The sequence below is a fragment of the Pieris rapae genome, chromosome 10 (genome assembly GCF_905147795.1).
Source record: "Pieris rapae chromosome 10, ilPieRapa1.1, whole genome shotgun sequence".
NCBI classification, from domain to species: Eukaryota; Metazoa; Arthropoda; class Insecta; order Lepidoptera; family Pieridae; genus Pieris; species Pieris rapae.
The window spans coordinates 9,767,076-9,792,975 of NC_059518.1; the positions used below are offsets into that span (position 1 = coordinate 9,767,076).

At 33.2% G+C, this 25,900-nt stretch overlaps 1 protein-coding gene across 7 annotated transcripts in view; it reads right to left on the minus strand.

The window, feature by feature from the left end:
• LOC110996083 (nesprin-1) overlaps positions 1 to 25,900 on the minus strand; it is a 142,446-nt gene that overhangs the window by 115,577 nt on the left and 969 nt on the right. For 6 of the 7 annotated variants that reach the window (XM_045629721.1, XM_022263595.2, XM_045629720.1 and 3 more), the window contains exon 2: positions 16,816 to 17,365. In XM_045629721.1, coding sequence (XP_045485677.1) covers positions 16,816 to 17,314 — 499 coding nt within the window. In that variant the 5' untranslated portion in view covers positions 17,315 to 17,365. Of the gene's footprint in view, positions 1 to 218; positions 735 to 16,815; positions 17,366 to 25,900 lie in introns of those variants that run through there. The other variant, XM_045629717.1, reaches the window with a different exon arrangement.

The following is a 25,900-nucleotide window of genomic DNA, read 5'->3' on the forward strand; positions in this document are numbered from 1 at the left end:
TGAGTTTATTTTCCTTGAATTATACTACTTTTTTATGTAAATCTGTAATCTTTTGATACGTTTCCCATCCACTTATAACCTGCATTTTATTAACAGCTAACATTGATTTAAATTTTCAATATTGCAGACAGTGGTTTAGGTGAAATACAGCGGCATACAAATACAAGAAAACATTACAATAATAAGTCATACTAATCATGATAAGAAAATCAAAATACCTCGTATTTCTGCGATGTGAGAGTCATACTCAGATCTGCTTCTCATATACTCCTTCTTGGGCGCATTGTGCAGCGCGTGATGCTTGTACTCGGAGTACCATTCACCCTGAGGTGACTCCGGTCTCTCCTCACTCCTTTCCACCACTGTCCTCTTCACGACACGTTCAAACTTAACAAAACGGGCACCAGAAGTAAGGTCGCCCTCTTCGACCTTCTCCTTGCTCGTGTCAGCTTCTACATGCCGTAGTTTTAAATTGGGAAATGAAGTTTCAAATGTCTTTACCGGCGACAGAGTATCACGGGTATGTTTTAACTTCACTTCGATTTTGGGCGATTCGGGTCGCCGCTTGCGTTGTTCGATGCGTTTTTCTATGTCGTCAACGTCTGTGGTGGCATCCACAGAGTCGCTGCTGCTTCGCCCGCTCCACACTCTTTCGAAAAAAGAAACGCGGTTGCGGAGGCCGCTTTGCGACGGGCTCTCGCGTCCATCGGACATTGCGACATGACCTCCCCTCTCGGAGGCTCGCTCAATACTAACCGGCAAGTTAAGTTAAGCTAAGTGCATGCGCGACGCTAGACGACGACTAGACGGTTTTCATGAGCTTTCCAAGTTTACCCGGTCAATGAAAAACCTCCCTTTCTTTCATGCCTTTTTTGTTACAGCTGTTATTTGAATTTCGGTTAAATATTCAAGCCGTTACTACAGATTTCAATTTAAAGCGTACAATTTCCTTAATATATTTTACCTTTATTTGTGATTTAGTTTATGTCATTGTATATGTCCTCTTGTATGACTGTGATTATGGTGATTGCCCTTGAACCTCAATTATCTATGTATGCCAGCGATTTGAATCATGACCGATGAAGTTCACATTTTTATTTGGTAAACATTTTATCTTTAGATCAATCCTATATCAAAAGTAGGCATACTACGTGTATATTATATGGAAAATGTGGGTTTTAATGAGCAAACTCATAAATAATTATTCCACATATTAGTAATACTAAACTGTTAAGTGTTACTTAAGCCATTTTTACTTATTTTATTACTTTCTTTGATATATATTTATATAGTTGAATAAAATCATTAATATTACCTATTTAGTTAATATTATTAGTACTTGACTATATGTAAAAATCTATTAATGGCGTAAAAAGAACATTATGTTTAGTAAGCTGTATATCTTTCTCAACAAATAAAATAAATTAAAAAAATATCCATATATACTATATAGGTATATATATCTGATAAATGCTCTTCCCAATTTAGTTCTAATCATAAAAAGGGGACATTCCTTTTTGTGATTAATTGATAATTTCGCTAGTATCGTCTGTTATCAATTGATAAGGATTCGTGTCGCTTATATAATACTTATATTACAGTAAATTTGCGATGCATTTTTATCTCATGAATAATGTTCCTCCAAAATTGCAAATCGTTATTTATATTCAAAAAAACGCTTTTGACTGGGTGATGTACGAGGATAGGATATGGAAGACAAACATGTATCTATTAATTACTTTTTTACAGAGGTGAGTCTTATGTTACTACCATCTAATACTACTAAGTATTATAAATAAATTGTACGTAACACAAGGTAAATTGTATCAAATCGAATCCGACAACGATATCAAATACACCAGCTAGTTACAGCCATCCAACTTCATAAATTTACTTCGCAATCCAGCTAATATACATTATATATAAGAAACAATCATAAGAAAAATATAGCCTTGGATGGAATGCATAAAGGTTCAAATATTTACGAAAAAAATATATCATGAAAAATTATGAAATACATTTAATTAAGTAAAACCTAAGTATTTCAACTGTGCTGTGTGATGGTATTTACATGAGGGTGTGTATGTGGGGGCTTGATCCTTTCCACAATAGAACAAGTAGAGGTTTAAATAGTGATCGTTGTATGTCCGGGCCGCGCGATACAAAACTGAGATTTTTGCATAGTTGATGTCAGGGAGTATCAATAACAATTACTGAATAACACTGAAGATGTTGTGTATAAATTATTATCTATTGAATTAAATATTTTTATCCGTTAAAGATATTGTATTTATATGTGCAATTCGCTATAGATACGTATAGTTGCATATAATAAATTAAATTAATAATTGAATTCATTAAATGTGTATTTATTATCAAAATCCCGTATTTCCTTGTATTCGACTTATTGGAATAACACTTATTGTTTAATATTGTAAATGTATAAATTGAAAGTCATGGTAAAATTGTGCTAGATCATAGTCATGATATCTTTGTCAAATTTAAATGAACTTATTTAACGGATTCTTTCAGATCTCTTCGACAGTATTGACTCTCTTAAATGTATTTAAAAATGTTAATTTTATATGTTTTTTTCGTTAAAGGTGCATCGATGAAAAAGGTGCAGGAATTTTTTTTTATCAATTTAAAGTTTCACAAAAATACAAACTTGACTAGATTTATTAAAGTCGTACTCAGAGCCACGTATTCTTAAAGACTAATTTGATAATTTAATAATTTAAAATCTAAAAATATGCTCATGATGTCTATCAGTACTCTAGGCTCCCTGAAATTATAATAATATAACAAACTTTGCATCGTTTAACGTATTTTTTGTAGGTTAAGATTCTATTATAAATTATCGTGGTTTAGTTATAATTTCATTATAAATGACTAGCGGAATATTTACCAGTTCAACCTTCGCACGGGTGGATATTTATTACTTAAACATATTGACATATGTACAGTAAATGCAGACATACCTAAATATTAATGTATTTAGCAATAGTGTATCGCTGGCTCACTTTGTGTACGGGACTTGAAAACAAAATGATAACAGGATAAATGACATCATCGGGTAATTTTCAAAAACATTTCACTAAGGTTTAGAATATATATCCTTATTTTTTCTTGCAATTAAAATAGCCTAGGTAGTGTATTTTTTTGAGCCGAAAAATGTAAGTTTGTAACAAACAAACTTACATTTTTATTTAATTTTTCAGGAGCTATTTACTTCGTATTGAAACTATCTTATTGGTTAGACCGTTTAAATGGCCGTATTAAGAATTTGCGCAAACCAAGACAGAGCTAGTGAACTCCCTAAAATATAATGTAATCATTACAATACAACCGTTTCAATAAATCAAGTTAATAAGATTTGATTCGAATAACCTACTTCGTTCTATGTTCTATTCATTATTGTACTGTCAATCCGATCGGACATTGTGAAAGTCAGACATTTATCATTTATCATTTAGTTATGCCAGGATTTCTCTCGTGTTTAAAATACGAAATATAATTTCTTAAATATTATGACTGAATGTAATTAAATAATATAATTAAAATAAGTTTTATTAAAAAACAGTTTTTATAATATATTAGATTAGTACATGGCAGAGAGCGGCACAGTACAGACAAGAATGGCGGGATTTGCAGGAGGCCTTTGACAAAAAAAGAGTAAGAATGAGATAGAAGAATCAATGAGCTTCAGCATAAAAGTATCGGATATACGAGTATTATTAATTATTATAAGAGATTATATATTTGATAGAACCGGGATCAAACCGGTAGGAGGCTCATCCCTACTAATATTATAAATGCGAAAGTAACTCTGTCTGTCTGTCTGTCTGTCTGTTACCTTTTCACGCCTAAACCGCTAAACCGATTTTGATGAATTTTGGTATAGAGATAGATGGAACCTTGGGAAAGGACATAGGGTACTTTTTATCCAGATCCCGATCCCGATCCCGGAATTATACGGGTGGAAACGCAGAGTGCAGTTGTGTATCGTATATCCCTACTAAATGAATTTTGGTATAGAGATAGATGGAACCTTGGAAAAGGACAAAGGCAACCTTTTATCCCGATCCCGATCCCGATCCCGTAATTATGCGAGTGATAGATAACGCAGGGTGCAGTTATGTATCGTATATGCCTACTAAATGAATTTTGGTATAGAGATAGATGGAACCTTGGGGAAAGACATAGACAGTCTGTCTGTTTCGTTTTCACGCCTAAACCGCTGAACCGATTTTGATGAATTTTGGTATAGAGATAGATGGAACCTTGGGAAAGGACATCTTTACTTTTTATCCCGATCCCGATCCCGGAATTATGCGGGTGAAAACGCGGGGTGCAGTTATGTATCGCATAATTCAAATACTCCTAGCCAGCTTTTAGAATACTTTCTGCCTGACATGTCCATCAGGCCCATCGGCCTATACACTATGAATGTGTGAGTGTGACGATGCATGGTGTGGTGTGGCGGGGCTGGCGGGCGCGGGCGGCTTCATTAGAATCGTTTCATTATAGTTTCAGAGCCTATTCAGTCCAAACAAATTTACACGAAGTAGTAGTTCTACGCAGACGAAGTCGCGGGTAACAGCTAGTCTAATATAAAGTGATAAGCCCATTGACAATTAATGTCAGAGGGCTCGCAAGAGCGTTGCCGGCGTTTTGAGAATTGGTACTTACTATTTTTTTGTTATAATATAGATTAAATTTAACGAAAACAAACAAAATTAAACTAATATAGGCATAATACAAAAGAGGGCATAATCCTACAATCTATATACTTCACAAATACTTTATCTCACTGAAAATAATACCATTGAAAGGTGGCAAAACATTTAACTAATTAACGTTTATGAATTACTATAGATAGGCCTCGCTCGAGGGCAAAGACCTTTGCCCTTGAAAGCCCTAAAATCCTACGTGTGTCAAGGGAAACAATAGGCCGTTAAACGCAGATTATACTTGCAAAATACTTGGCGTTCAATAATTATATAATTATTACTTAATGCCCGATTGTTATTCGAAGTAACAGAACAATGTGACACTTCTTTTGTTTTTTAATTAAAAAGAAAAGGTTTTGGTATCAAAAGAATAAGTGGGGCTTTTAGGGCTGGGCCTCAGATCTATGTATCTGTTTCATGATCCCTTCCTTTACCCTGCCTTCTGTGTCTGACACCGTCGACTTTTTGGGACCAAAGCAAGCCGGTTTCTTACGATATTTTCCTTCACCGTTCGAGCGAATGTTAAAAGCGTACTTAGTAAGAAAGTTCATTGATGTACCGCTGGGGATTAAACCTATGGCCAGGGATGAGGGTCGCTGATGCCACGAAGCTAACACTGGTCTTGTTTTCACGCTACAAATACTTATAACCAACTATAAATATCACTAAAGCAACTGAGTTCTTACTATTATTTTGGTGAAAAATTAATTAGATATTACAGGTGGAAAAACAGCCCCCTTTGAAGACGAAGTACAAGAAAGTAGTAAGTACAAGGAAGTACAGGTTTTATCAAGACCGTTATCACAAATAAATGTAAACGATGGCTAAATTGGAAGATCAAAGAAGCAAGAGAATGCTCAAGAGAATGATAGACAGATATTTTGCACAGATGAAGAGGTAATCGCCGAAACTGAAGGCTATTTTGAAGGTAAAGACAAATCGTACTATAAAAATGGTATCGAAAACTTGTATGACCGCTATAATTGTATCGCTATCGAATGCGATATTGAAGTTTAAATCCTGCGAACTTTTCAGGTCACCTGTTAAGCAAAGGATTTATATTTAATGTCTGTGTCAGGTTCAAATAGACAATTATCACCACTTTAACAATGGTTAATTGATTTCACGTTAAATAAAGATTCTGAAACGGGTCGTTAATAACAAAATTGGATTAACTACTATGTTTTAATTGTCATGAGGGCTTTCTGTATGTGATACTCTTTTTTAATGCTGATTTGTGGGTAGTATAAGGACTCACAATAGAGTTATTAAGAAAGGAAGGTTTATATTGAAACGAAAAGGAAGGAAGGTGATAGAAACTGAAATGAAACCATATCACTTTACAACAATACTACATTACTACGTCATACCGTGTCTAGGGAAGGTGGAAGGGGACTAGAAGTTCTACTCCTTTGTTGCAATGCGACACCATGTCATCAGGGATGGCAGCCCTAAAGAGGATGATATAATCAGGTAGTGAAGTTCCATAGAGTATTTTCCAGACCGCAATATAAAGAAGACTGAAAGGCTGGTTACTGAACGACCATGGTCAAAACTCAAGAGTTGAGAAGAGTAAAGCTGCCAACAAGCTATTTAATACAGACGAGTGAAGACGGTGCAGAGGTAGTATTGCCACAGCTAGTTCTGACCACATGAATGAGTACATTGACCCTCAATCACAATTGTTGTCTACCCACGTTATTTCATGAAGCACTTGGCAAAATCATGGTCATTGCGAATGACTTCATCCATAAATGCACCTTATTAGAAGCTGATAAAGTTCAGAATACAATTTGCAAGATAGTACCTGTATATGGAAATTTAAATAGAGTTGCGTTGGCGTTTATCTTCATTTTGAACAGGAATTAAGATTGAATTTATGTAGGAAATATAACTTGATATACGCTTATTAAAGCACTGTCTACGGGATACAATTAAAACTTCTGAACTAATTTGAATTAGACCGGATGTTATCTGGGATCCCTTTTGCCTTCCGAAATCAGTCAAAGTAAAAATGTTAAAAAGTGATGTTAAGTGATACCCTATACCTTCAGAGGCCTTGCGAGTGCGTTACCTGACTTTTAAGAATTGATAGTTTTCTTGAAGAACTCTAAGTCGAATTTGTATGGAAATACTTCAGTCGGAAGACGGCGGTAAATATCTAATCTCAATTGCGCCTTTTGATGAAGTCGATCGATATCTCCAATATTCTATCATTCTGACTACTATTCTTTTAGTTGTCGAAGTAATACTGACAACTCTACAAATATTTGTGGTTATACACACAAATATATGTCTAGTTGTCGTCTGTTACTTGGAGTCCTGGCATCCAGTTTGAGGAGGAATTTTGAGTATAAAAATGCAGGTCGAGGCAAAATTACAGAATAATTATTCCTCTGTCATTACATTTACAGTTTACAGTATGGGAATATTTTTATTTTTTAAATTGTTTAACGTGCAAAATTTTATCATGCCTCCTTCTCATAGCATCTTCATGCTTAACTGCTACCAATGCTCATCTTAATGAACCTTCCTTAGTTATATAATAACATCTAATATTATTCAATATTTTAAACTACGTATTAAGGTTATATAATAAATAATATTGATATAAAAACCCTCTTATACGCAATGTGGACCAAAACATTGTAAATCACAGCAATAATCCTGCACGTTGGACCAGTCTGTCCGGTTTGCTGAAGACACTGCATTGTCTCGCCGCCATTTTGAATTATTTGTGAACGTCTACTGCAGATTTGCATAGACATTTCATATAACGTAAAATATTTAAATATATACAGAATATTATATTATGTAGTCTCATGTACTTGCTGTCAACATGGCATGGTAGCTGAATTGCAGACATTCTTATTTTAAATATCCTTGTAAATATATTTGTATCAGGCTTAAAATATTTATTAGTCTTTATTTTGGCTAGATCGTCCATGATCTATGGTGTCTTAGTAAAGACACATAATAACTTGAAGCAATAAAACTTATTTTTTCGCGAAAAAATTCGCAACCAGCTCGTTGCAAATATTAAAAAGTACAAAAATACATAACATTAAAATTAAATTAAACATTTCTGTTACATTTCCAGAACGATGTTAACAAAAATGTCAAAAACGAAACTGTTCTTTTGGTATCAGAAGACATGTTCCAGGGATATTGTACTTGCCACGTTGAACTTATATATCTTCAATTTTCTACATGTATTTTACCCTTTAATTAAAGGCAGTTTAAGTTATATATCGATTGTGCCTTTTTTCTAAATTGGAATTTAGTCGGTCTTTAAAAGCACGCTTTTTTTACATTTCCTATATCGACAACCTATATCCGCAGCTCATTGACAACTATTTAAGTAGGTCCGTGGCGGCCTTTGAGAAAACAGAGAGCTCTTTTTTAATAAAATTCATGGTATCTTCCAGGGAACACCTGGGGGTGATTCCTCAGTTCGCCACTTACATTCCATTATAATTATGTATATTATAATTTGTTTGTAGATCAACGCGTCAAACTTATAGTGTCAACAAAAACCCAAAATAATACTATAAATAATTAATAATAATAAAAACTTTATTTAAACTAGAAATAACTATTGACTAATATATCGCTATAACATATCGCTAATCGCCACACTAGGGGTCCATGTTGTGGGTAAATTAGATTACAATCGGAGCGTTTCATGTTGTCTTGAATTAAAATGGCATTTCCGTGACATATGCAGTAATAAAGTCACCTAGAGGCGTTCACATACCAGGTTAAGATAGTCGAAACCGGTGTGACGAGGTGAGCTAGAAATTTGAGCCTCCATTGTGTCCAGTACAAGCTAGGTCAAATGCAACACCTCACACGATGCACCTCATAGGTTCCATACCAATATCACGCAAGTTCATATCTACTTATAGATGAACTTAAATAAATCGTTTATTATTGAAGTGAAACTTCTTTATTAACTTAACTAAAATGCACTCGGTCGATAACACTTGAAAAAAAAAAAAAATTAAAGATGTAATTAAATTATATATAAATATATTTTAAGGAATTTATAAGTTTGTTATTGAAGAGCTGGGAACCCTGACAAAGGTATTTTTTACTTAAAACAAACATTTTTAGCATTTTATTATACTAAATTTATTTGCAAAGAAAGTAGTATAAAATAGGCATGCAGATGTCATATTCATTATCATGATGTCATAATAATAAGAACAGATAAGAAGAACAAGAAGAAGAACAATTATGGGATGTTCTATCTTGTTATAAATCACAACCCATTTTTATCTTTGTTAATTGGTTTATTCTTCACAAGCAGCAGTAATTAATTTATATTCTTATAGAAACGCTCAAGGAAAAAATATATATCTTCGCTCGTCTTAAAAGTCTGTTTTGAGTGTCGTGTGTTTTCTTCATATCTTAGTGTCCTGTATTTATGTTGCCACATACATCAAAATCTTATAGAGAATACTACACAATATAATATGCACATAACTATTGTAGTCAAAAGTTGGTCTAAATACTCATCCTTGCTATAAAGGTCTTGTGAACCCCTTATTATATTTTTTGCGATTGACCTTTTAGGTGTTTTTATTTTTATAAATCGAAGGGAAGAGAAGGGCATGTACATATTTAATATTGATATAATACCTGATCGTACATTCACAAATATAAATTTCAAAATTATTTATTCATATAGACAATCATAGATACAATGTACACTTATGAATATCAAAAAAGAAACATATGTGTATGAAATGCGTGCAAAAAGTAATTTTACATTTACTGCTTGCTCTCAAAATCAAGGGCGTAGAACGGAAGAGAAGAACTGGCAATTAACTCACTGCCACTCTTTTTAAATTTCCAAGTTTCTCTTTTACACAACGTTTGTAAGGAGCTGCAACAATTACACCATGTTCCAGATGACATCTTAAGTAATTAATGATAATAAAATAAATTAAGAACAAAGATTTGTCCTCTATCAGCAGGAGGCATGGTATACACCCGCACTTTTTTATTTTCATACAAAAAGATGAAGATTTTTCATATAATTTTTGTAATATTCGAATGCTATTCTAACTATGTTTCGTTCCAATTTTACGCCCACGGGATATCGTCAAAAATTCCTTACATTCATTTGTTGAGCACTATATTACCAGTGACTAGTTTCCGCCTTGTTTTCCCGATGTTTTAATGCTTATGATACTACCAGTTTGAATTCATATTAAATGCATCTGAATAATAATAAAACTTAAATATTTAACTAATTTATAGATTGTATCTAGGTACGAACTACAATGTTAGTTAAGAATACATAGTTAACTTGAGATACAAATATCGCTGTAAGTTAATATTTACTTAATCTTACCTATTTTCGTTATGTTAATAGATAGAGACAAGTATATCGGACGATGCCCACGACGCTTGTTTTTTCAAGGTCTTATGTCATCAACAATATATCGTAATTTTCTTTACAAATCGACTGAAATCAATAAATTAAGTCACCAATATTTTATTCATCTAACACTAGAAGTACATATCAACTATTTCAAGTTAGTGTGAAGTCCTCACTAAAAGGCCGGCAACGAACCCACTAGAAATGGGTGTCCATGGGCTGCGATAACTACACTTTTTTGGACGTCCCACAGGCGCGTTTGCCCCCCCCCCCGTTATATCAAAAGAAATAGCAATTTATGTTACTTTAATTTCGTATCATTAAAAGGAAATTCCCTTTAAGCTTTCCCAGTTACAAATCTCACGAGAAACGTGACTCTATGAAAGTCTGGAATCACGAACTCTAAGACAAACTTGAGATTTTAAAGATAATACTTATACGACTTTAGATATCGATTGAGTTACCTATTTGTCTAAGAATATACCAAATTGTAAAAACATGTAGAAAATGCTTTTGCGTTTGTTTTAAATATATCATCAACATACACAGAAATACGATATATAAAGCGTGCTTATAAGCCGCGAACTTTAAACTTTATCACTTATATTTTGGGATCTCCCTGAGCATCGTGACGAAGGCTAGTGTCTGGAGGGACCGGTTATAGTCCAGCGCTGGGTTGAACTTTAAACACATACATTGCTATTCATCCAATGGCAGGCGTTTCTTGTGTAGTCAATAGAAACAATAATTAACATGTGTTCTCTTCTTCTTCTCTTCTCTTCACGCTTAGTGAAGATAAACATAAAGATTTGCAACGCACTTGCGAGCCTTCTTGAAATATATGTAAAATATTCCAATCGAAATAGTAGTTGTTTATTAATACTTTTCACACAAATGACACATATTTATATATTCGCATTTTGCTTTATAATCGGTAATGTCTTTTACAACAAAAACGTACTGAAAAACTTATTTTATACGAATAATGAAATTTGAAATATCCATAATTACAGTGATAAATGTTGTAACAAAAGTGTTGCCATGTGCAATACACCCACAATTTTGTTTATTTAAAACATTGTTTTCGCCAAAGAGATTTAAGCTTTTTAAAACGTTAATTACAACATAAATTCGTGTTAGCGTCGGCATCGGTGCACACGATCGGGGTTTTAAATAAAGATGAGTGAGCGCTAAATATAAAGTTATTAATATAGAAATGTATATGGAGCATACGTGGGATTTGAATCATTTAAACGAAGATACTTTTCTTGGTTAATCTGTTTTCAATTTAGCTTAGTCTGCGCTAAATAGTTATAAAGCTATATCTACAAGCAACAAAGAAAACATTAACAGATTTAACAACACTTTATATAAAGGAAATATTTATATACATCGTTACTATAATATACATAATTATACACACGTTATTACGCAACGGGCGGACTTATCGCTAAAATGCGATTTCTTCCAGGCAACCCTAATATTGAACAAAAAGAAATACCTACAGAGAATGAAAATATGAAAAAATTAACAGAAAAGTAAAAGCCTTAGCTTTCCGTTTCATGATCATTTGATAATCTAATAGGCAAGTAGGTGCCTGACAAACGTCGACTAGTAACTAAGGCTAACTGGTTTCCTCACGATGTTTTCCTTCACCGTATGTTAGATAGAGACAGAAAGTCCATTGGTGCCGGGGATCGAAGCTACGAACTCAGGTATGAGAGTCGCACGCTGAAGCAACTAGGCAAACACTGCTTTCAACATTGTAAACTAAGAAACTACTATAAAAAATCTTTTACAATAGGTTATATTCATTAAACGTCCAAATGAGCTGTTATATACTATTTTTGGATAAATTTCAGCACACATATACAACAAATGAATTAATCAATCATAGAAGAGATAAAAGTCATCAATGTATTTTAACTTCATTTAATTAGACAAAAAATAATACAATTTTAAATAAAAACAATTTTTGTTTAATCGATTAAAACTTAATGTAAATAATTATCTATGAAAAAGAACACATTGGTTATTGTGTTTTGTAATGTTTCTTGGATTTGAAACGCTTCAGCTTCAACAAGAATACGCTTCAAACAAAATATTTTTATGAAATTATTTATTTTGTAATGTATGACCGTAATATGGTATATCTTTAAATATAAAACGTACGCATCGGAATATCAATCTACTTCAAAAGTGGGTCAAAATGTCAGTTGAAGCAAAACGAATTCAACATTATAAAAATTTGTTTGTGTATGTTATAATAAAATCTTAAATAAAATTTAATAAACATAAAAATTCTAGTTATTTGTAAGGAAATTTATAATAGTAGCTCTTATATTGTTAAAGATAACTAGACCATGTTAATTAAAACTAAACCATTATCTATTTAGTAAAAACTATATTATATAGTTTAAATTAGTGTTACCTTCATATAACTAAATAAATAATAAAAACATACATGTACAATTGCTAGCTAAAATTGGCAATTTATTCGATTGGCAACACGATCCTTATCCATTTAAAGTAGCACTCGATGTTCCAGGAATTTCCAGGAAATCCCATTCATAACTCGATTGCAACTAGGCTGAAAGCTCCATAAATAAGTCAGGCACGCGTCACTATTAAATCATACGACGTTGGATAAAGTGTAGGGCAAAATATCACAGTAAAATTTGCTATAATTCAAAATATCGATTAATTTATTTTCTATGTCAGACATAGAAAAGAAAATAATATCGAGTTTTTACTTTAGTGAACCCCCACTAAAGTAAAAACTCGAAAAAGTTCATATCTTTGATCGTTTTCGATGTTTTCACTCTAAAAGTCATATGTGAAAGTGCCGATCAGGCAGAATCTGGAAAAATCAAGTGCCAAGCAGGATAACCTTTGGCAATCATCTTTAAAGTTAACTTGAAGATTTCATAACGAAAATTCAATAAACCAAACACCGAGTGAATTAAGACAAATTACATCAGAACATTCTAACATTAAAGTCATTAACATCTTATTAATAAGATGCAGGTAATATTCTCGAAAAATTCTCATCAATATAAAATCTCACATGTATAGTCATGCTGCATAGTAACCTAAAAGGAACAAATTTTCGCCTTACAGATTGCTCTAATTGGCATGACTAAAAATGAGATCATTATGTGTGCACTGTTCTCTGTGATGCAGCACTGATTATTGATGAGTATTTCTGACTACAGAGATTACATTATCTTATTTTCTTGTCGTAAACATATTATGAGTATTGGCAGTAGGTATAGTGAGGAGTGTTAGAACACATCTAGAAACAGTGTTACAAGCCATTGGTCAAGTATCCCCATAAAATATTTCTGTAACCGATAATAGTATAATACTTATTTGAATCAACAGGTTGAGATCATAAAAGGAGACTTAATAAAAAGTGTGTTTTTTATCATATATAAAAATCTACAAAGTCGTCGCTGTGCAATATTTAATTATCCAAATGCAACTCAAAAAGCGGGTATCACTGTTAAGGATGAAGATTATTCTTTAGTAAGTGAACGGCAGCTTTAGCCTATTATAACATGAACAATACGTTCAAACTGACGAAATTTCTGATGTTGAATTTATTTACGAATTTTCTGATGTTGAATTTATTTACGAATTTTCTGATGTTGAATTTATTTACGAATTTTCTGATGTTGAATTTATTTACGAATATAATTACTTATAGGATCAAAAGTTTGTCCCACGCATTCTAAATGGAATCCTTTCGTTGTTTTCACTAAATGTTATTTTCACTCTTCTCTTGTATAGTGTGAAACACACACCCCAAGAGTTAAGTTTCAATGTCAAAAAAACTTAATGATAATACTAATTTCTTTACAAAATCGCTAGCGATGAATGTCTTACGTAAAGAAAATAAGGAAGTCAAGCAAAATGAAAAATTGTTATAAAAAATATGATCTAAGATTCCAGACTAAATCGTGAGAATCTCTTGAGATAGACAGTTATAAAAGTCTGACGTAGGTGGTAGGCGTGTGACGTTCGCATCAGCTGTATCAGATATATTTTAGGATGACTCGCTCTTTTAAATATCAATTTTAAAATCATGGATATAAAGCAATTTCAGCGATATGTGCCTTACTAAAGGAGTTCCACATATGTGTGTTACTTGGCTATAATCGGAATCGCTTTTGACTAGCAGAACTTGTGTATGTATACACAAAAGTGTGTTTTACAATAAATGCTATTTAATGGTAATTAAAAAGAAATAAAAAAAATTGTGTGAACACGTGTGTGAATTTTGTACTACGTTTGTAGGAAATCCGACACTAAGAATAGAAAAAAGGTATTAAATACATGGAGAGTTTTATTATAAAGCATTATCTAGTTAAATAAAATTTATTTAAGGCTGACTTCAGAGTGTTGATTTTTTGTGACGGTGCACGCGCGCATCGTAAAATTTACTCTCAAAGTTTTTCCCTTACGTGCCAAAAGACGTATTACTTCAAAAATCGTTTACTATCAGATACACGACAAACTATTGAAATAGTTAGACATGTTTATGAAACAACTTTATAGTCAAAATAATGAAAGAAACATAATTACAAAGTTATACAGCCAGCCAAATGTACAAATGATTTTCTTTAACACCTAAATGCAATAAAAGTTCCACCATTCTTGGTAGAAGGAAAAATACTGGTTAAGGACACACCTGCCACAAATTGCCTCACTCTCTCTTCTGTTTAGCAGCGCCATGTTGTATTTAACCGAAAAATCAAACGTGAAGGGAGTTCCGTTTCATAGAGGTGCGAACAGCTACGAAGCCAAACGCAAGAACGTTAAAAAAATTTGCATGTCATATGTTACATCTTTGTTATTTCAGCCAAATAATGACTCTTAGCTAGATTATTATATGATACAAACGCAACGGCTGAATAATATCGTAAGTTAAACGGCTGGGCTGTTAATTGAACGGCTAATTAAGCTAGTTAGCTGCGACATATATATATTTATATATTTTGCGGCAGCCAGTGGCGAATGTCAAAATTCTGTCAACTTAGTAATAAAATGGACAATATGCATTCGTTTTTACAGAAATACTGATGCAAAAGGAAGTGGCCGTGTGAATCTGGCACAAGATGTATGATCTCAGTTCAGTGTTACAACCTGCATCGATACATTAGAGTACTGTTTATTTTGGACGGCGTGTTTATGGAAAATTAAGAGCTTCGTCAGATAAAATATGCGTTTTAATATCTTTTTAATTGATTAGTGACTGTAGTTGAAATGTTATTTTCGCAGCTGTATAAAGATTATTTTGTTAGAGCGTTTTCGTTTGTAAATTTATCTCAACAAACAAAATCAACTATCACCATTCATATATAAATTTAGGCGTTCAGTTGCTATTTATCTCTCTATACTTTTTTCTGGAAAAATCCTAAACATTACATAACAACATAATTCTTTTATCAATTCTAGTATTGAAAATCAAAGTCGTAATGTACGAAATGATACGTAGACTGTGTTTGACCAAGTCTTTGACCAATCACATTCAAGCTATTCAAGTTATTCACATCCCTAGTAACGTTAAGTTCATTCTCCTGACGCATTTTCTTTACGACAATAGATATTTTTATTCTATGCAAAAAATTGATTGACAGTCGACGCCTAGTTCAATCCTATGTTCTTCTAAGAGTGATTGGACATAGTGTCAATCACTCGGGACGCCTACCAAATTATACGTTTTGGCGTAGCACCAAACGCGAAAATCACATGTTATACATAAACTAGGATACCTAAATATAAAATCTGATATTTATTCGCATTATCTCAAAACTCTTCTTAGTCTGATAGTATGATTTCAAGTAAAATTCTAGCGCTTACTAATTACTCCAGTATGTCAAAAATCAATGTCACTTGGCGGGAAGGGTCATTCTTAATAAGACTTAGCGCTAAGCTTGACTTCCGTATGTCAAAAATGTAAGATAAGAGAGATGGATTAGTTTTTTATTGTTTTATTTATATTAAAGAAATACAATACTTTTCTATGAAACGTTTTAAAAATCAACTACATTTTTTATAACAAGTATATTACCAAGGCAATATCTCGTATACAATTATACATATTTCACAGATTTTGACTTACACAAGTCCTAAGAAACTTATCTAATTTGTAAATCCTACCCTCAAATATTAGAATATGAATCCATAAACATATAAACGAATAGTCAACACAAATATTATTATTTAATTTTGCAAATTCAAATCTATCCTCACATCACGAAGCAGACTCCCCACAGTGATACTAATTTTATTTGCTATCTTTAGCGTCAAGGTTATTCGATTTCGCTTTCTTCATTATCTGACGCAGATATATTGTTAAACGTATTGTGCAATGTCATTAAAATTATATCAACTGAATTTTAGATTCATAAGACACTTTTTACAATATTCTTAACTGACATATTTATTTGAAATTTAAAACAAACTTAAAATGTTTGGTCCCTGTTGCCACGGGGACGCTTTAACGCTGGCAACATTTGCTCGCGATACAGCGAACTTTACAGATAACACATCGTCATTATTGTTATCTATAAAGTTTATAAGTACTGTTGCCTTAATTACCTACTTATCAATTTCATTGGCATGAAATAATGCAGAAGTTCAAGTTAGCTATGAGTGCATTTAACTATGTTGTTACTAGATACTAACCTTGCAATAGCTGAATCGTGGCTTGATACTCTGCAAGCTTCTCATCCACATATCCTTCTTGAGACTGGTTTGCTATGATCTCAGCTGTCGATGGACCTCGTTCCTCTTCCTCCTCATATATCATCGGCCTCGGTGGCGGTGGCGGCTCCAACGGTACACCGGCGTAATCATAGTCCCGTGTTTCATACGGCGACGAATAATAGTATTCGGGACTTTGGCCCAACGTTGGCGAAATGGGGTAAGGGGAGGTCGGGTAGGGAGAGATGGAAAAATGAGAGCTAGGAGAAGGTGAGTGTTGCCGTAAATGAGGAGAGTGGAGTGGACGGAAGGGTTTCGGAGAAGGTTGAACGGGTGGGGGGGAGAGGATAGCTGTGGAGTGTCGTGGGCCAGATATCAATGGTGGGGGGCTCGGGGCCCACGGGGAGGGCGGACGGTAGTGAGCGGGAGAGGGAGGTCCCGGATGCAGCGCGCGGCCGCGTCCGTGGGGCGTTTGTGACATCGCGGGGATTGAATCGTCTCAATCCGGTGTGTCACGCCCAAATGTGCATCGCTGGAAAAAGAAAAATCCGTTATACATCAACATATCTTAAATTATATTACAATTAATAGCCCCATAACATATTTCTAAGGCTAAGCGAGCACGGGTTACTTTAGTACATGTACATGAAAGGTTTTGTCATTTTTGCGTCATGGTCTAAGAAGAGTGTGCTCAGTCAGGAAGGGTGAAATTTTTTTTGGAAACCGAAGCGTCATTTGCTGGGTTTTGTAGAGACGGCAGCTGTCTGTGAACTCACTAGACTTAAGAAAAAAAAGTAAAAAGAATACTGGATCCCTTTAGACGCTACTATTTGGAAATTTTTACACTATGTTCGGTAAATTTCGGGAACATCCAAATAAATTTTTCCTGTGTAAATGATGTCAGAAGAATTACTACCTGGGAGATTAATAAGTCTTCGCTATATTTGACGATATCGCTATCGTATGCGGAGATAATACACACGTCACGCTCAAAAAAGGCATTCAACACAGCCCTTGGGCAGAAATTTCAATATTTTCATTTGAGAAACAAAGTTTCCAATTTTCCAAACTTATTTTACCCAGTGTAGATTTTAATAAATTATGTATGTCAAAAATCTACATTTTTTACGTACGTAGGTATGTCAAAGCTCATTTCTGAAATTCGCTCATAGTCTCGACTGAAAACCTTAAGAGAGTTACAATCTGAACAAAAGGACATTGCAAGGTTGTTCAAAACATAACTCATCAGTTTGTAAGCTCCAATATCATGGAAAACAAATCGATAAGGTGGCATGAAAAATCATAAATTATCTACAATTTACGTAACGACATAACTTCCCGAAGTAACCGAGGCAACAACCCAATTTTGTCAAATGCAAACGTGATCAATTATTTACGAGTCACGAAATCCAGTTATTAGTTACGATATCTTGTATCGAAGTTTTTATTTACAATATTTCTACCTTCCAAAAATCAAAACGTATTCTTATTCTTGGTAGATACAAGTCGAAAAAATAAGCTCAGAAAACACTACCAACAACATAATTGTAGAATGTAGCCAATTACGGTGCGACAGAATATAAAGGTTATAATTATTCGTATTTTATTTGTCTTTAGTAAAATATAAGCAGCAATAAGATCGGGTCAGCATTATCCAAGGTAACAAAGTCTGAATAGTCGAATACCTATATATTATAGTAGCATGGTTCCAAAGTGAAAGGCTTAAAAAATTTTTTTTTTTTATTTCTAATTATTTAACACAAATCTTGTGTTGAACATTGGTACAGATTCTATATATTATGAATATGAATACGTTGCCAAACAAGTAATATTGTTGTCAACAGATTCTCCGAATCCAATTAAAACTTTTAATTTCAGTAGATAATCTTAGTTACAATAATTGTGATTGTTTAAAATTGTATCTTTATGTATTTAGACGAAACCTAGAAAATTAATGTATCATTCCTAAAATAGAAAATATATAAAATATCATCATAACGATAACAAATCAAATCAAAAATCATTTATTCACATAGGTAAGAACTTCAAATCCTACCTTAGTGTTAAGTTTTCTGGTTCTGTCTGATCTATAGAATGTTAATACAATATATCACGACTGTCAGTTAAACTGCGGCTCAAAAACCATTCATTATACTCAGCAGATGGCCATTGGCAAGTATTGACTCAGGAATTGTACGATCCAAGATTACCTCAATAATGTTTCACTTTAAGATAACACCAGATTAATATATTTGAAATCCTATAACGGGGCAGGCACATTATCCATATTTATCAAACAACATAAGTATTCTGTCCAAAACGAAACTATTTTTGTTCGTCGTGTAGAATGTGCGAGTAAGAGTATGGCTACGAGTTTTGAATAAGATCAAAGACGTATTTGAATTAAAAACTTTATTAATAGCAGTGTAAACTCTTTATAACGACACTCAAGGGATTGTAAATTGTGACATTACAAAGAGTTGTTGTAAAATTGAAAGAAGAAAAATCTGTGTTAGAAAAAGAAAAAGTTTATTTCAGAAGTATTACTAATTACATAAAACACTATTCTTATTTGAACGCTATTGTGTATCTATCTTATTGAAATAAATTATATCGTGTCACGGGTAAAATATTCACATATATTAGAATGCAAGAAAGATTTGAGTTTGAGTAACTATAATCAAATCAAATTAAACCAATTAAGATTATCCGTACATAGGTATTTAATATGTAAAATCACCAAATACAAACATTACACAATAGGAAGCACATGACATAGTCAACGACCTCAACAAAATGGCTGTCAGCCAGACTGAGAATTCAATAGACCAGCAGTTCCTTAGAAGACAACTGGCCAATTTCCAACTTACGGCTTTGACCATCGCGTATTTTTAATTATTACTTTAATAATGCAACCGTTTAAAAGAAACATTAGAATAGGAGTATTCTTAAATATCGAATGTATTCACATCTGTTTCTCCGTGTTTAACCTTGAGAATCATAAAATCGATGACATGAGTGGTTTACAAGGGTAAAAGATATAAGTATTCATACTAGCAGCTCGTATATATAAGTATTCATTTATATACATATATATATTACTAGCTGCCCCCGCGAACTTCGTTTCTCGTTAATGCAAAGTTACATTAACATAGGTAGTCTGTTTAGTACATACCAACATGGAACATTTTGCTATGCTACGCAAGAGACTGTTCGGTTGAAAATTACGCAATTAAAACTTTTCAGGCTTTTCTGTGATTTTTTCTGTGTCATAAATTTTTAATTAAAAAATAAAAAGTATCATTTATGGGTTTGAAAGATAGATATTAGTCGATTCTCAGAGTTACTAATTATACATAAAAAAATCATAAGAGTCGGTAGAGCCGTTTCACATTATACCCGTAACGTAACGGGTGTATGGGAACGAACATTGTGACACGAGAATTTTATATAAGTAGAAGATATATGAGTGAAATATTATATAAAAAAAATTTGCGTTTACTACTGTACACAGTCATAAATAAGGTCATAAAGAAACTTTTTTATGACCTTGAATTGTATTTTGCATTTTGCCTTGACCCAAACAACTCTTTTGAACACTCTCCATGATAAATGCGGTCCTCACATCTCCACGCAACGCCAAGAAATCAAGCCGCTCGAAAGTGATTGGAGTGAGTTGAGTGAGTGAACCACTCTTCGTAACATACGGTCATGTGGACGGAGTTGGCACTGGAGAGCTCCCATCCAGAGGTGAAAACAGTACTCCATGTGGGGCTGACTTTGAGCTTTATCAAGTTGCAAGCGGTGGCACGGAGTGAAATACCGTCTCGCCAGCAGAGCAAGGTCCCTTTGCTCTTTAATCAATTGTATACACGTTCTTTTTCACTTGAAATCGTCTGGAGCCTCGCTCTTGCAGGGGCATGCGCGACCCAAGCCTATTTTAAAAATATAGACTTTTATAAAATTAAAATTAAGTAAGTTAACTAATTCATTCATTCAAAATGACAAATATCTAAACCAAACCACCAGACCTACTTTCGTATCACATACTTTTTACGAAGGACAAAGGGCCTCGAAAGACCAGCCCGGAGGCTCTCAATGGTTAAGGCCGCCTCTGTCTAGATGATAAAATAATGTTTATTGCGACACATGTCATCTGATGCGTATTTCCAGTTTATCGTCCTAGGATCATAAATCTGTTGCCATTATTATGCAATGATATTTGGCAGTAAATTAAATCTAAATTTACTAATGACACAACTAATGTTCACAAAAATAGGTTTGATCCTATGATGTATTGATACAATGCAGCTTTACCCCAAAGTGTCTGTGTGAAACGTGATTGTGCTGTATTTTAATGCAAGGATGTTATAAAAAAACAGGTAATTGTAAAATCTTGAAAGATAAAAGTCAAAATATCTAACTTTAAAGTTTGTTTATTATGACGCCACGAATGTTATTAGGAATAGAAGTAGTATGTATCAAAGCTTTCACTGCATTTTATTTTAAAGAAATATTGTATTACCAGTTCCATAAATTAAATACCCCCATGGACACTCGTACGGCCAGAAGGCTCGCAATCGCGCTGTTGGCCAACTACACAACCGTTAATAATCTGTCTTGTTATAGAAGAGCGGGTAAATTTGTAAAATCCTTGCTCCAATTTTCTTTCTACATATTTTCATCGCTCGGGAATAGTGTAACAACAAACAACAATAGTGTTATAACAAAGAAGGTACAAATTTTTGTCTAAGCTAATCACTGATGCCACTTAGAATAAAAAAAGGTTAATAATTATTATTAAAAAAACGACTTCAATCAAGTCTATGACAGTAAAACTGCCCACACAAATAATTACGAGAAGAAAAATTATAAGCAATACAAGTGGCTTTTTGAAGCTAAATTCGTCTATTGTATCACAGTACCGTCACTGCAATCTAATTATAATCCGAACATCGACTCCAGCATATAGACTACCAGTCTCAAAATAATTCGTTAGCTATAATGGCTGACTGATAGATAGAACTACTACTATTCATTTATTTATGGAAGTACACCATATTATATAATTATTGCATTTTCTATAGGATTTAAGTGCCTGAAACTCATAGGTAGTTTTTACAGACGGAATTTGATATTTTTCCTGTAAAAACTTACTGATCTTTATTTGACCAACTTTTTTATTTATAAAAACTAATTCAGACTAATTGCAATATTTTATCTTTTGTCATTTATAGCTTAGACATTATAAAAACACTAAGTTTAAACTTGGTGCCACACCCACTACACTCCTACTACCGTCAAATTCTTTATTAGAGATATATAAATAGATTTTTTATTACACTATACCATATATATACATATCTATGTATATAAAAATGAATGCCTATTTCCCTTGGTCATTTCGCCAATTCTTTTTTTGGTGTGTTTGTTAATATGAAAATATTTAAAAAAAATGCGGGCAAAATTAGAAATTTAAGAATACTTAACCACCATAATAAGTAATCCTGACTTTTACGATAGCAATCTGGTGTCGTTTATAACTTTATTGAAATATTATTATATATATTATATAAAATTCTGCTGTACGTGTAAACGGATGAAATTAATTTTTTGTATGCGTTTGGGTGGCGCCCTGATGGTTTAGATTCACTAATCAGCCAATCAGATGGCGCTGCACTCGGTATTTATCTATTTATTTACATTGCATCTGGTAACAACCAGACGTTTAGTTGCAATGTAAATGTGATATTTCAAGCAATACCCTAATTGCTTGAAATAACATGCAGGCTAACGTCTGTCGGGTCCGCTAGTTATGATACATAATTTAAATAATTGTTTGAATGGTTTGATTCATCTCAGGAACCATTAGTTCAATTTTGTTGTCGATTAGGGCAGGCCAAAACCAAGGCTAGTATCTTGATAGAAATAGCAGAAGAAGACTAGCAGACTAATGGGAAGAACTAAAGACAGAGGCATCAAGGAGAGGGTTGGAGAGGCCTTCACGATTTAAAAATGCTCAAGAAACAGATTCAGACATCTGAAGCCTGAACTAAAGAAGCTTTAGCGCCACTGATTTTTTTAAATTATTATTATTATAGTAGATTAATCTATGAACACACAGCTAAAGAACATAGAATTCTGTATAAACGACAAACAAAATTGTATGTCTTCTTATTTTTTTTTTGTACATAGTCTATGTATCCCGGATGGGATATCTATAGCAGGAAAAATACTCAAAGTAATAAAGAAAGGAATACATATTCGCCTTGAAGTTGGCAAAAGTTGAAAACAACTTTAATGATTTCAACCTTTTAAGACTTCTTATAAAAATGAAAAACTTGAGCAATTGCGACAAAATTACAGGAAATTTTACGAAAGGAATATTACGAATATTTTTGGTTGGCATTGCTTATACTCAGTCATCTGTTGTCTTTGGATTTGGGTTAAATTCCTTTACTACACGAGGGCATTGAAATATAAATGTCAATCAATCAAAACTAAACTATGAAAATAAAAGTATTTATTATTATCCCATAAACTATTGGCATTCAACGTTGGCGCGTTGGCGAGCCATAATGTGGAAATATGCTCATGCGCCGCGTTCCTTTTATCTTAACTGTCACTGCATCTATTTAGGTCAGTCGCTAATGCATTAAAAACTATCGTTTTCGTCAGATGAAATATCCGACACCACAACTTAGTCCATAGATAAATATTTAAGCTTTGATTCATGGTATAAGTTATATAAATGACAGTAGTACTCTTTTAATTAAACTACTCTTTTAAACTACTCTCTTAAACGTAGTTGCAGATATTCTGTTATTACAGACTATTAGGACTTGTTTCTCTTATGATGGATATCTTGATATCTTGATACCTTTTAAGAATTAAAAAATATAGATTTTTACTAAACGATCGGAACAAATTTCAGGGGTATGCCACCACGAGTTAGATACATTTTACTGATCATTTTATATGGCTTTCAGAAATAACGATATCTGAAAAATTTAATAACTTACGACATCCATTTCCTTTTGATATTAGCATCCCTAATAATAGATACAAATAGTCTTAGGGTGCATGGCCAAATCTTCGTTGTATTGCATAATAAATCATGTGACAACCCTAATCGATAATGGTTATGTCAGAAAATGCGCCGACGCATCCGCTAGCAGCCGATTTCAACCTTTACGACTTGGCCAAGGGCGCTTGTTCGTATTTTTAACGTTGGAACAACACATGTATTGTATCGGTAAACTTACAGAGAAAAATAAAAATGCAACTTCAAATAAATTAACAGATAAAACAAAGAATACCAAGCTTGTTCTGCACCAAACTCAGCTGCGACTAGCTTATCTTTCTTTGTTTGTAACCCTTAGCAAGAAGAACGTGTTTGCTCGTTTAATTCTCGAAGAATCTTTGGCCCACTTCAATGAAGAAATTTATAACATCCTGGACAATGACAACTTCCTCCAATTTATAAAATATAGCAGACTCGGCCAAGCGTTGCTGTGGCTAAGGTTTTTGTTATATTACATAGTAGTAAATTAATCAAGGGAAACCGTAGGAGAACTTATGTGAAACGTTGGTACCACGACACGGACCTAAACTAAACTACCTTTAACTCAGCGCCATCTGTTAGAATTGTATCAATTAATAAACAAATGTTAATGTTATCGTAATTTTAGTAAGGATGCCTATTTTTTTTGAAAATGAAATATAGCCTATGTCACTCAGGAATGATGTAGCTTTCCAACAGTGAAAGAATTTTTCAAATCTGCCAAGTAGTTTCGGAGCCTATTCAATTCATACAAACAAACAAACAAACAAAAAATCAAACCTTTCCTCTTTATAATATTAGTATAGACAACAGGCTCAAGTAGTTGGTGGTGTACACCGACCGATAGATCCTTAATAAACTCACAATGTGATAACTACCGTAGCTGCATTGGTCTGATGAAGTTGTGAAGAAATGAAACAATAGGTGTTCATAGTTGGACGCAAGAAGCACGAGATATAGTGCGATTGCGAAACATACTTTCGTAGGATAAGCCACACCTGGTATATTTATTTATTATTTATATACCAAACCACACACCTGGTATCGTTATTTATTATTTATCACTTGGGGCTTGGGCTGATCGGTTTTAGAGAAAGCATTGTTGGGTGCCTTTCTCGAACGTAATTTGCTGTTTTGATGATGATTTTTTTTGTCTGCTTATCTTATATGTACCTATATGTTTTAATTGTATTTTTTTTTTAATATCTTCTTTTCTAAAAGTTATGTTTACTATAATTGTCATACATTTTAGACGGAAGGTTTTGTAAAATAATCAATATACTACGTATGATGTCGTATAGTTAATGAATAATTAAACAACTAATGAAAAAACTAATTACCGCGATTATTTAGTCAAATTTGCTGAGTGATTAGAACTAATATTCTTTGTCTGTTTAAAGTCGCCGAATTTGACTTATCCTGTAAATCAATTTTAAAACCTAATTTTTCTCAAATCTCAAATCAACACGGAAACGTCTGTTTCAAAATACACGATATTAATTCGTAAATCATGACTTAAACGCCCTACTTTCAGCTTCTAACAACGTATGTTAATATGTGAATTGGTGAGCTAAATTACGTTCGAATCATTGACCCAAAAATCTCGACTTATTTCGTAGAATAAACAGCAATAAAGCAATTTTTATTTCCGCTCTGAGAAAATCAAGCTATAGTGAACTTATATCTCTAAACTGCAATTAGGGAGATTCAAAGTCGGGACTTAGCCTTACAAGGATAATAGTTCGAGCTAAGTTTAAACTCTGAGTCTTACCATAAAAAGGGTTTTTATTTTTATTAAAACAACTGCTTCGGGGTTAAATAGGAACATTAAACCCATAACTTAGAACAAAAACAAATAGTGTCTTTATATAGAGAAATAATTAAATTAAAGCGTCGTCAGAATTGATGATTCATAGTAGATTATATGAATGCTTAATGCAGATAATAATAAACTTTATTTTTATCGATATAATATGTAGATAATGACAGGTATAGGCTACCTAT